At 37.3% G+C, this 12,448-nt stretch overlaps 1 protein-coding gene across 3 annotated transcripts in view; it reads left to right on the plus strand.

Moving 5' to 3' along the window:
- ATRN (attractin) overlaps window positions 1-12,448 on the plus strand; it is a 163,165-nt gene that overhangs the window by 60,985 nt on the left and 89,732 nt on the right. For all 3 annotated transcript variants that reach the window (XM_041732303.1, XM_041732302.1, XM_041732301.1), the window contains exons 7-10: window positions 6,825-6,915; window positions 8,252-8,495; window positions 10,604-10,787; window positions 11,866-12,020. In XM_041732303.1, the coding sequence (XP_041588237.1) occupies window positions 6,825-6,915; window positions 8,252-8,495; window positions 10,604-10,787; window positions 11,866-12,020 (674 nt within the window). The remainder of the gene's footprint in view (window positions 1-6,824; window positions 6,916-8,251; window positions 8,496-10,603; window positions 10,788-11,865; window positions 12,021-12,448) is intronic.

Below are 12,448 nucleotides of genomic sequence, written 5' to 3' on the forward strand. Positions count from 1 at the left end.
ATATAATACTAGTCCCTCCCTCCTTTTTTTTTTTTTAAGATTTATTCGTTCATTTGAGAGTGAGTGCACACACAAGTGGGAGGAGGGGCACAGGGCGAGGGAGAGAATCCCCAAGTGGCCTCCCTGTGAGGGTAGAGCCCGAGGTGGGGCTTGATCCCAGGAACCTGAGATCATGTCCTGAGCTGAAATTAAGAGTTGGACACTGAACTGACTGAGCCACCCAGGCACCCCCTCCCTTTTAAACACTTTCTCTAGCTGTCTTCCCGGATTCCACTTTCTCTTCATATTTGTTCCAACTACTTATTCCTTCTCAGCCTCTTTCTTTAGCTGGTTCCTCTTCAACTGACTGACTTCTGAATGATGATGTGTCCCACGGCTCAGCTCTTAGTCCTCTTCCGTGGGAGTGTATATTTACTCTCCTGGTAGTCTTATGTAATATCTTGACTTGTGGGTTGGTGACTCCCAGATTGAAGTCTGCATCCTAGACTTTTCACCTGAACCCATATCACCACCTTTTTATTTGACATCTCAATCTTTTGGCTGTCTGAAAGGCATCTTAAACTGTATGTGTCCAAAATTGATCTTTCCTCTAGGCCAGTTCTTGCCCTAGATGTGCCTATCTCAGTTAATGACTACTTCATACTTCTGTTTGCTTAATCCCAGAATTTTGGAGCCATCCTTGACTTCTTGTTTTTACACTCTCCATATCAGTGCATGTATTAGCTATCCCTTGCTACATAACAAATGACCACAAATGTAGCAGCTTAAAACAGCACATATTTATTCATCGTTTTTGCTGGTCAGGAGTCTGGGCATGTCTTAACTCCATGCTCTGCCATCAAGGTGTCACCTGGCCTGTGTTCTCATCTAGAGATTCCACTGGGGAAGAGTTTACTTCCAAGTTCATTAGAATTGTTGGCAGGATCCATTCCCTTGTGGTTTTAGGACTCAGGGCCCCAGCTTTTTGCTGGCTGTCAAGTGGAGGCTGCCCTCTACTCTAGAGGCCATTCACAGTTCCTTATTACTTTGACTTTTCTAGTGTGGCTGCTTGCTTCATTAGGTCATGAGGGGAGTCTCTAGACTGAGTCTCCTGGCAGGATAGATATCATGGAAATGATGTCTCATCATCTTTGCCATGTTCTTGTTGGTTAGAAACAAGTCCTAGATCCTGCTCACACTTGAGGGGAGGGTATTATACATGACTATAAATATCCAGAAGCAGAAATCTTGACCACCACCACCATAGTGTCTATCTGCTACAGTATATCAGTAGGTCTTATTAGCTCTACCTAGAAAATCTATCCCCACTCTAACTACTTTTCACTACTTGGGCCACCACTCTGAGAAGGTAAAATTAAAGGCATGAAAGTGATTATCCCTTCTGCTATGATATAGATATTATGAGAGTCGAGTATTCTACCATTTATGTGATTTTTACCCTTGTATTTGGCATCATCCTCTTTTAAAGCAAAAAATCTGGGAGTGATTTTGATCCTTTCCTTCACCTCCTCATATCCTATTCTCATATCAAGCCCACCAAATAAATGTCATATTCATTCTTTTCTCTCTGTGACCAGCCTGCCATTGTTGCTCACCTAGCTTCAGCACTAGATTCTTAGCAAGTCTGTGTGTTTCCATGCATTCCTCTTAATCTATTTTTTTAAATATCAGCTGGGATTTTTTTTTTTTTTAAGTGTAAGTCATATCATGTACTACCTTCTTAAAACCCATCAGTGGCTTTTCCCATTGGACCTCTTGGGCTTCCCTGATCTGATTACTGCTCACCTTCCCAGTCTCACCCTGTTCCTTTCCTGCCTCCTCAACCTTCTAGCTTTACCTAAAACTCCAGGTGCATCCTTATTCTAAAGCCTTTTGTACTCACCCCTCCCTCAGTCCAGACTCTTCTTGCTGTTGTACCCAAGGGCTGTTTTCTTTTCACCCGTTAGATCTCAGTTATACCACAAGAGACCTTCCCTGATCATCCAGTTCAGGCAGGTTCTCCCTGTTATTTTTCATAGTTCTCATTTCCTTTAGAGCAGCATGCATCATTTTTAGTGCTGTGTGTGCCCCTTGTTGCATTTGCTCATTTTTTGCCTTTTCCACTCTACGTTCTCCAAGGTTAGAGACCTTATTTGCTCACTTAGCTCAGAGCTTTGCTCATAGAATGTGCTCAAATAAGTGTTTATCAGGTGAACGGAAGAGTAAATGAATTATTTATTTCCTTCACAAATATTTGTTTCTGGGAATATTAATGTCACTTCTTTTATGTGACTGGTGTACCTCACGAGCTACATTTGTAATATTTTTTTTCTGCTTGTACTTAATCAAAACATGATTTTTACAGCTTTATGTATTTCACGTAAATGTTAATGTAGTTTCAAATAAATTTTTACTAACTCATGGAAAGTAAAAATACAGTGACTCCTTTTAGAAAAAGTATTTCTGGAACTTAGATTATAAGTTTTATCATCATTTATATTCTTACATAAGCATATTTCAGCAATTGAGCTATTTTTTTCCACAATCCTGTTAACCCAAAACTTTTAACTTACATTAAAAAGTAGTCCCCATTTTATGTCACCCAAGAGTCATCTTACACAAATGGTCTTGGTCTCGTAGGTTAATATTTCCAATTGAAACTTCATCACTGAATTTCCTTAAGCAAAAAAGAGTTTTTTAAAAAAATGTTTAAAAAGAAAAAGTAAGGGGGCATTTGGGTGGCTCGGTCGGTTAAATACCCGACTCTCGATTTCGGCTCGGGTCCTGATCTCAGGGGCATGAGATCAAGCCCTGCGTTGGGCTCTGCACTGAGTGTGGAGCCTGATTAAAATTGAACAGCAGGTAATCAAATGAGGAGAAGGGTATCATCTAATCCAGTAAATTTTAAAACAGACTCACAGGAACTGTACAACTGACCCCGTTTTTACCCCATGGAAACCGTATGGGTAAGATTCTGAGAACTCTACAAATAACCCCAAATCTGGAAAGACAAAAACTGCGTGGGGAATCATTGTTTTTTCGCTCTTGTAATGGAGGGGTAGGAGAAGTTATTGCTGAGAAAGTCTGGGTGAAAAGAGGGGAAATTGATTGAGTGGTTGACTCTGCCCAAATGTCAGAGCTGCTTCTGATTTGGGTTATGCCTCGACCTGGGACACTTAAAATTTCCAAGGAGAGCAGAGTCTGGATGATTTATACTAATAGGCTGTGTACTCCCCCATCTGAGTCTCAGCATATCCTCAGACTTCAGAACAGTGGATAGAACTTAAAATACCATCTTTCACACTAAAGCTAAAATGGAAGGATAAGCTAAGACAAGTTTATCTTAGATATTGCAGAAAAAGAATTAAGAAGTCACCTGCACTTTGCAAATGTCTGGAGAGCAATATCTATCTAACCACAAGCAAGATGAAAGAAATGATGCTATAGCTAATGCAATTATTCTATGATGGAAAAATAAAGAGGAAGAAAGCAGCATGTAAATGCTGACAACTGGTCATAGAAGAAAAATAGGGAGATTGCTTCCAACTGCTTCATGCTGCACATCAATTTAATGAGAATTTGAATTAAAAAAAAGCGAAAGACATGAAAATAAAAACAAAGATGAAATGGGAGATTACATATCTAAGGAAATGTAAATAAATTATACACAGCAAAAACTAGAATGAAAATTGAATTCAGCTTTATAGACATTCCAGCAAATACAGGTTGAAATAATTAGTAGAGCAAAGACACATGGAAGACAGGAGATCTATTATAAAGATAATTGCTGTCAGTGAAGTAAAGAACCTAACAAATAGAACAGATTGAAATAGCACAAGAAGTTTTAGGAAAATTGTATAGCTGTCCAACAAGATCTGATTTGATCAAGTTATTTTAAAAGTTATTTGTCCTTTTAAGAACAAAGGACAAATTCTTGGGTGGGAAGCCTCAGGTAGTTTTGTGCCTCCTCTGGCTAGGGTCATGTTTAAGCCTTTGCCATGGTCTTTGGATGGTCAGACACTGTGAATGGAAAACCAGGCCACTATGGGTGGTGGAAGAATGTACCCTGTGCCATGATGGTCATCATGATACCAATCATCAAGGAGGAATTTGTGAGAGAGATGGTTGCAGTTCTGGAAGACATCTGTTTCTGCATTCCAGAAATTTGCCTTTGCTTATCTATTTGTCCAGTTCTTAGAACTAGTTATTCAGTATTCTATTTTCTTGGACTGAGCTCCCACAAGAATTTTGGTGATTAGAATTTCTTATGTTTTATTGCATCAGTATTGTCCTTGACTTGTGTTTGCGTCTCTAGTTTGTGAAAAGAGTCACAACCTGTTATGTAAGATCTTTTGGTAGTTCATCTGTGCCAGGTTATCGGGACCTGCCAGTGCCTTACTGTCTCTAACAAGCTCGTGAGCTGACCTGTCATTGACTAAGAGGAGCAAAATTAATTAAGATACAGATTGAGCACCCTCCATGTCACTTGAAAGAGAAGTGAATTAAACCATCTAGAGATTTGGGCTCCCTTTGTTTTCTTTCCTCTCTTTCAAGCTTACAGAGACAGACTTGAGCATTAGGGGTATTATGTTTTCAGAAGCCAGGCTAGTCCTCAGGAAAGACCTTCTACAGCCAGAGCTCCATAAAATTATTGCAGTGGTATGTAGTTCATTTTGTAAAGACATTACCCTGCATGGATTTTAGTTATTTCTACCTAAGTAAAAGATAATACTGTGACTTTAAAAAATAGAGAAGAAAGGAGGGAGAGGGAGAAGGAGAGAGAATGAGAGTAACTGAGAGTTCTTCAGCCTTCCAAACAGAAAAGCAAAGCACATGGAAGGAGAAAAAGTCTTACTGGCCTTGGGCTTCTCCATCACAGCATTTACTACCACTGTTATTCAAGGGAGCAGCATCTTCAAAGTCCTGATATCAAGAAAGGATGGCCGAGATATTATACCCAGCCAAGATGTCATTCACCTGTAGAGCTAGCAAGCAGATACTCGTAAACATAAGAGAACTTAGGAGAAGGAGCACATGTGAGCACCACCAGAAAACAACCAGTTGGCAGTAAAATACAGCCAAATAAGAATTAAAGACTCAAGGAGAAGTTGTAAGAGTACAATGGTGAAGAGATTGCTTCAGCTAAAATATATGATATGGAATCATAGTAATAGAGTGGAATGTGAATATTATAAACTTGGACAGGGTAAAGTTTACATAACAAAAACTGGAAGAAGAAATGGGAGGAAATGTAAGATTTTCAACTTTCAAAGCAGGAAATTAATGGATTCTGTCCAAAATTAAGTTTGTATGTAACTTAAAAACAAAAGTGAATCTAACTTCTAAATAATTTTTCATGTATTTTTTAAAATGCAGAATATTCAAAGAATGCAAAAAATAATAGCTGGTATTAATATAGTATTCGTATTCAATAAATGTCACTTCTTTTTTTTTTAAGGTTTTATTTAATTATTCATGAGAGACACACAGAGGCAGAGACATGGGCAGAGGGAGAAGCAGGGTCCTTGTGGGGAGCCTAATTTGGCACTTGATCCCAGGACCCTGGGTCACAACCTGAGCCAAAGGCAGATACTCAATTACTGAGCTACCCAGGCGCCCCTCACCATTTTGTTTTAGATCATGTATAAAATATTTAAGACAGAAGGAAAGATTTGGAGAAGAATGATGAATACTAATGCATACACCACCTAGGTTAGGAAGTAAGACACTGCTAATCTAATTAAAGACCCCTGCCATGCTCCCCTCCAGTCTCAAAGATAATCAGTATCTTGCTTTTGTGCTGTCATTTGTTCACTTACATATCTTTAGACTTTTAATATATATGAACATATGTTAGAGTTAATAAATTTTCTGATTAGTCATTACAGAAACAGTATTCTGTAGTTTGATTTTTAGGTTTAACATTGTTTTGAGATTTGTGTTGAGAAGGTATTGTTTGAGTGTATTTATTTTTCACTCTAAAATTCTATTATATGGTTATACTATCATTTATTGATCCATTTTCTCTTGATGGACATTTGTTTTATCCTTTTTTGCTTATTATATCAAGACTTTCTTATATCTTGTTTGCATAATAATGTTTTCTGTAAAACAAAAAAACTCATTACTTAGGGAAACTTAGTGAAAACAAACATTTTTAAAGTAGAACAAAAGCATTGGTTTCTTTTTTCTATTAAATTAAATACAAATTAACACCATTTATTAAAAGTATCATCTATAGCATGATCCCCTTTGTATAAATATATACTGTCAATGTATTCTCCTGTTTGTATATATGCATTGAAAAATGTCTGGTATGATGTTTACTTAATGTTTGTATTTTAAAAATCTTTAAGTGAATTCATAATAAAATTGAAATGCCAAATGATAGTCTAGCTTTCTTAAAAATATGACTTTAAGAAATCAATGAGATAAAGAAAAGGAAAAGTTAGGAATATCTTTTACTTAATCATCATTCCTTTTTCAGTATTTGTCTTCAATTTCACATGGTTAAACAAGAGAATTTATGGCAGTAAATGTCCCTTCATTGTAACACAACTTGCAAGTGATTTAGACTGTGTGTTTAGAAGAGGTTTTCAGGAAGCACTAGAAAACTTCCAGTAGGTTTTTTTTCCCCTCATCCCAAGGCTGTGCAGTCCAGCCCTCCTACTCAAGTTCTGATATGCTCTGTGGACACAGCTGTGAGGTTTGTTTCTTTGTTTTCAGAGATGCCTTATCTGCATGGCACATGTAATGAGCATCTCCAAATTGCATATCACAAATAGAAGAATATAAGGTACTCTGTTGTGTCATTTGGGTGAAAATGTGATCTGTTTGTTTTATAGGTATGACCTTGCTTCTAGGGAGTGGCTTGCCTTGAACCGTTCTGTGAACAGTGTGGTTGTCAGATATGGCCATTCTTTAGCATTATACAAGGTAAAATGTCTCCATTTTGTACCAGGCTAGAAACTCAAGTCTTGGGATCCCTGGGTGGCGCAGCGGTTTGGCGCCTGCCTTTGGCCCAGGGCGCGATCCTGGAGACCCGGGATCGAATCCCACGTCGGGCTCCCGGTGCATGGAGCCTGCTTCTCCCTCTGCCTCTCTCTCTCTCTCTCTCTCTCTCTGTGTGACTATCATAAATAAATAAAAATTTATTAAAAAAAAAAAAAGAAACTCAAGTCTTCCACACTTACTTTATTGTGTAATGTGGTTGAAAAGCTATATAGTATTGGGGTTTTGTCTCTAAGGTTTTTCTCTTGTGTAAAATACACATAACGTAAAATTGACTGTCTTAACCATTTTTTTTAAAATATATTTTTTAATTTATTTGAGAGAGAGAGCATGCATGCCCAAGCACAAGCAGTGGGGAAGTGGGGAGAGAGGGAAGCAAACTCCCTGCCCAGCAGGGAGCCTGACATGGAGCTGGATCCCCAGAATCCTGAGATCATGACCTGAGCCAAAGGCGGGCACTTAACCAACTGAGCCACCCAGGCGCCCCTGTCTCAATCATTTTTAAGTATACAGTTCAGTGGTATTAAATACATTCCTAATTATAACTATCACCACCATGCATCTCTGTAATTCTTTTCATCTTGTAAAACTACAACTCTTGCCCATGGAACAATAATTTCCCATATCCCTTCTCCCCTCCTGCCCCCGCCCCAAGTCCCTGGGAACCACCATTCTACTCTATGTCTCTATAATTTTAACTTCAGTTTTGGTTTTTAGTTAAAGGGAAACTTTCTGTTATGGAGGAGTGTATATAACTGGCTAAGTTGTAAGTGGAAAATTGAAGTTGAAACCAATTTAACCTGACAGATTTTAATGGATTGAAATTGTACCAGGATATTATGATTGTCGTACTAAATGGTTAAAAATTAATACTGTGTAAATTAGCTATTATGTTAATGAGCAGGTTTAGCCGAGAATAGCCACATTGCAATATAACTGAATAATCACTTTCATTTCCTTTTTTTTTTTTTGGATTATGGGAGGGTGAGGGAACTCTTCAACTTAATTTTTCCAAGCCATTTTATACAGTAAGAGATCTCATATGAGGAAGTCCAAGAATAGTGGTGAAGTGTTGGAGATACAGAGTATGATGTTTTATTTTGTGCCTTTCATTCTTCTCTTAATAATTCACTGAAAGGTACATTTTTTACTAGCACTTCTTAAGCTAAGAATAATATCGAGGTTTTGAACTTCTCTTTTTCATTCTTAGATTTGATGCTTTTGATGTTTTTTATAATTCTGTTTACATTTTTTTCCCTAGGATAAAATATACATGTATGGAGGAAAAATTGATTCAACAGGGAATGTGACCAATGAGTTGAGAGTGTTCCATATTCATAATGAGTCATGGGTATTGTTGACTCCCAAAGCAAAGGAGCAATATGCAGTGGTCGGACACTCAGCACACATTGTCACATTGAAAACTGGCCGAGTAGTCATGCTGGTCATCTTTGGTCATTGCCCTCTCTATGGATATATAAGCAATGTACAGGAATATGACTTGGGTAGGTATATTTTTTTCTAGTGGATCCCTTTTGAATGTCAAATTTAAAACCTTTACGCTTATTATTATGACTGTTTAACAAGATTCCACCTAACTCTGACCCAGTACTTTGTCTTGGAATGCAGTTAATGTTGTTGTGTTACCAGTGAAATTCAGATTATTGTTGCCACTATGTAGTGTATATTTGTTACCGTCAATTTGGTGAGGAGTCAAAGATGGCACTAAATGCTTTCAGTGTTGAGAATAAATAAATAAAAATGGTTTGGAACAACAAGTATTCTGAAGAAATAAAAATTTAGATAACCCTTGAGGAATTGGTTTAATGGACCATGATTTCCCCTTAGTGTGTAATCTTTCCATTGGTTAAATTTTATTATATCTCTTGTGGTGGTATGGGAGCATCACCTATAAATTGATAGTTTGAGAAAGTAGGTCCATAAAGTATATCTGTATATTGGTCACTGAAGGTCACGGGGTATTAAGTGTTCAATTGCAGGAAATCTGAGTCTTTAAATTTAATTATTTTCCTACATGATACATTAGAACATCAGAACATTTAACAGATTGATGTTTGGCCACCTGGCTTTGTTAATTTTTTTTTGTATATTTTTTTATTGGAGTTCGATTTGCCAACATATAGTATATAACACCCAGTGCTCATCCCGTCAAGTGCCTCCCCTCAGTGCCCGTCACCCAGTCACCCCAACCCCCCGCCCACCTCCCTTTCCACTACCCCTTGTTCGTTTCCAAGAATTAGGTGTCTCTCATGTTATGTCACCCTCTTATATTTCCCACTCATTTTCTCTCCTTTTCCCTATAATCCCTTTCACTATTTTTTATATTCCCTGAATGAATGAAACCATATAATGTTTGTCCTCCAATTGACTTACTTCCCTCAGCATAATACCCTCCAGTTCTATCCATGTTGAAGCAAATGATGGCTATTCGTTGTTTCTAATGGCTGAGTAATATTCCAATGTATACATAGACCACATCTTCTTTATCCATTCATCTTTTGATACAGACACCGAGGCCCCTTCCACAGTTCGGCTACTGCGGGCATGACTGCTAGAAACATTGGGGTGCAGGTGTCTCGGTTTTTCACTGCATCTGTATCTTTGGGGTAAATCTCCAGTAGTGCAATTGCTGGGTCGTAGGGTAGCTCTATTTTTAACTCTTTGAGGAACCTCCACATAGTTTTCCAGAGTGGCTAAACCAGTTCACATTCCCACCAACAGTGCAAGAGGGTTCCCCTTTCTCCACATCCTCTCCAACATTTTTTGTTTCCTATCTTATTAATTTTCCCCATTCTCACTGGTGTGAGGTGGTATCTCATTGTGGTTTTGATTTGTATTTCCCTGATGTCACCCAGATTGTTCTACAAAGCTGTAACATATGCACATTGCTATAATTAAGTAAAATATATCCATTTTTTAACCTTCTCTTGATGACTAAGGTGTCATCATTGGGGTTAGCTAGTGGCATCGTTGCATGACATCATCAAACAGAGATGGTCTCTTCCCTCTGCTATAAAGTGAACTATATAAAGTATGCTAATTTTAACAAATATAAAGCAAATTTGAGTTATGAAATGATGTCATTATATAAAGCAGTGGTTTCTCTTCTTTCTTTTGTATTTCTTTACATATTTGAGACCATGCTGTAGATATCATTTTACATTCTGTCTCTCATTAAAATGTCTGTCATTTTTACAGGCTGTGTATTTCCCTGATGTCAAGGGAGCATTTTCTCATGTGCTTGTTGGCCATGTGTATGTCGTCTTTGGTGAAATTTCTGTTCATGTCTTTTGCCCATTTCGTGATTGGATTGTTTGTCTCTTGGGTGTTGAGTTGGATAAGTTCTTTATAGATCTTGGATATGTCATTTGAAAATATCTTCTCCCATTCTGTAGGTTGTCTTTTAGTTTTGTTGACTGTTTCTTTTGCTGGCTTTGTTATAAGATTTAAATAGCCTTCCTTTAAAAATAAAAAGATAAAAGAAATTTTTAAGTGTCAAGTCTCCTGAAATCCCTTATTTAAACTAATTGGTTATTTTAAGTATTAGAGTAGGAGCCTACAACATTTGCCTTTAACTGTTTTCCTCTTCTAGCTAAGAACACATGGAGTATATTACCTACCCAGGGTGCCCTTGTCCAAGGGGGCTATGGCCATAGCAGTGTTTATGACCGCAAGACCAGGGCTCTATATGTTCATGGGGGCTACAAGGCTTTCAGCGCCAATAAATACCGGCTCGCAGATGATCTCTACAGATATGATGTGGATACCCAGATGTGGTGGGTGCTTTTTCTTGAGCTTTTACTCTAAGGTGTGAGTTCTGGCACTCATCGGGAAAATATTGGGCAATATTTTTGTTTTCAGGCCTAGCAGATTATTCTCTTCAGCGCTGTAGATAGAGAAATTGGGATGGGAAAGAAGCAGAAGGTCATAATGTAGCCAGTATTTATTTTGTAGCATTATTTTATAATTTTGTAGTAGATTGATTAGAAAATTGATTAGAAAATGCTTGATATTTTTTTGACTGGTTTTTCAATTTTCACATTCTCCATACCTCTATAAAATTTTAGCTGGTCAAAATCCTGAGGAATAAATTGTTCTACAAAGCTGTAACATATGCACATTGCTATAATTAAGTAAAATATATCCATTTTTTAACCTTCTCTTGATGACTAAGGTGTCATCATTGGGGTTAGCTAGTGGCATCGTTGCATGACATCATCAAACAGAGATGGTCTCTTCCCTCTGCTATAAAGTGAACTATATAAAGTATGCTAATTTTAACAAATATAAAGCAAATTTGAGTTATGAAATGATGTCATTATATAAAGCAGTGGTTTCTCTTCTTTCTTTTGTATTTCTTTACATATTTGAGACCATGCTGTAGATATCATTTTACATTCTGTCTCTCATTAAAATGTCTGTCATTTTTACAGGCTGTGTATATACTCTGTCACGTGGATGTACAGAGACTGGGCAGCTGGAAGTTTTGGTTTCTAGCCTTTGTCTTATTATTAAGGCATTGCATATAAGCTTTTGTCTGTATTTTATGTGATTTCTACCCAGAAACTGGGATTATAACATATTCAGAACTTATGACTGAATACTCTTAAGACTCTTAAAATGTTTTATTAAAATTCTAATAAAAATTCTAATTTTAATAAAAATTCTGGTAGGCCTAATTTAAGATTTTACTATTTGTTGTTGAGAAAGTTACTTATATAGAGAGAAAAATCTAGAAGTATTTGCACATTTGGATCTGAAGTTTAAAAAATGGTTGTGTTTGTATTAGCAAATAGATGATAAACATTCTACAAAACTAACCTTGTATTTATTATTTTTAAATAAACTCAAAAGGACCATTCTTAAGGACAGCCGATTTTTCCGTTACTTGCACACAGCTGTGATAGTGAGTGGAACCATGCTGGTGTTTGGAGGAAACACACACAACGACACATCCATGAGCCATGGTGCCAAATGCTTCTCTTCAGATTTCATGGCTTATGACATTGGTAAGTTTCCCAAAGCCATTTTAACTTCAAGAATCTTTTTTTTTTTTTTTTAAGATTTTATTTATTTATTCGTGAGATACACATAGAGAGAGGCAGAGACACAGGCAGAGGCAGAAGCAGGCTCCTCACAGGGAGCCCCATGCGGGACTTGATCCCCAGACCTGGGATCATGCCCTGAGCCGAAGGCAGACACTCAGCCGCTGAGCCACCCAGGCGTCCCTTCAAGAATTTTTGTCTATAAGCAACATTTTCTTTTCTTTTCTTTTCTTTCTTTTCTTTTCTTTTCTTTTCTTTTCTTTCTTTCTTTTCTTTCTTTCTTTTTTTCTTTCCTTTCTTTCTTTCTTTCTTTCTTTTTTTTTTTTTTTTTTTTTTTAAGAGAAAGAGCAAGAGCAGGATATGGAGGGGTAGAGGGAGAGGAAAAGAGAGAA

This window comes from Vulpes lagopus, chromosome 18, assembly GCF_018345385.1.
Source record: "Vulpes lagopus strain Blue_001 chromosome 18, ASM1834538v1, whole genome shotgun sequence".
Lineage (NCBI taxonomy): Eukaryota > Metazoa > Chordata > Mammalia > Carnivora > Canidae > Vulpes > Vulpes lagopus.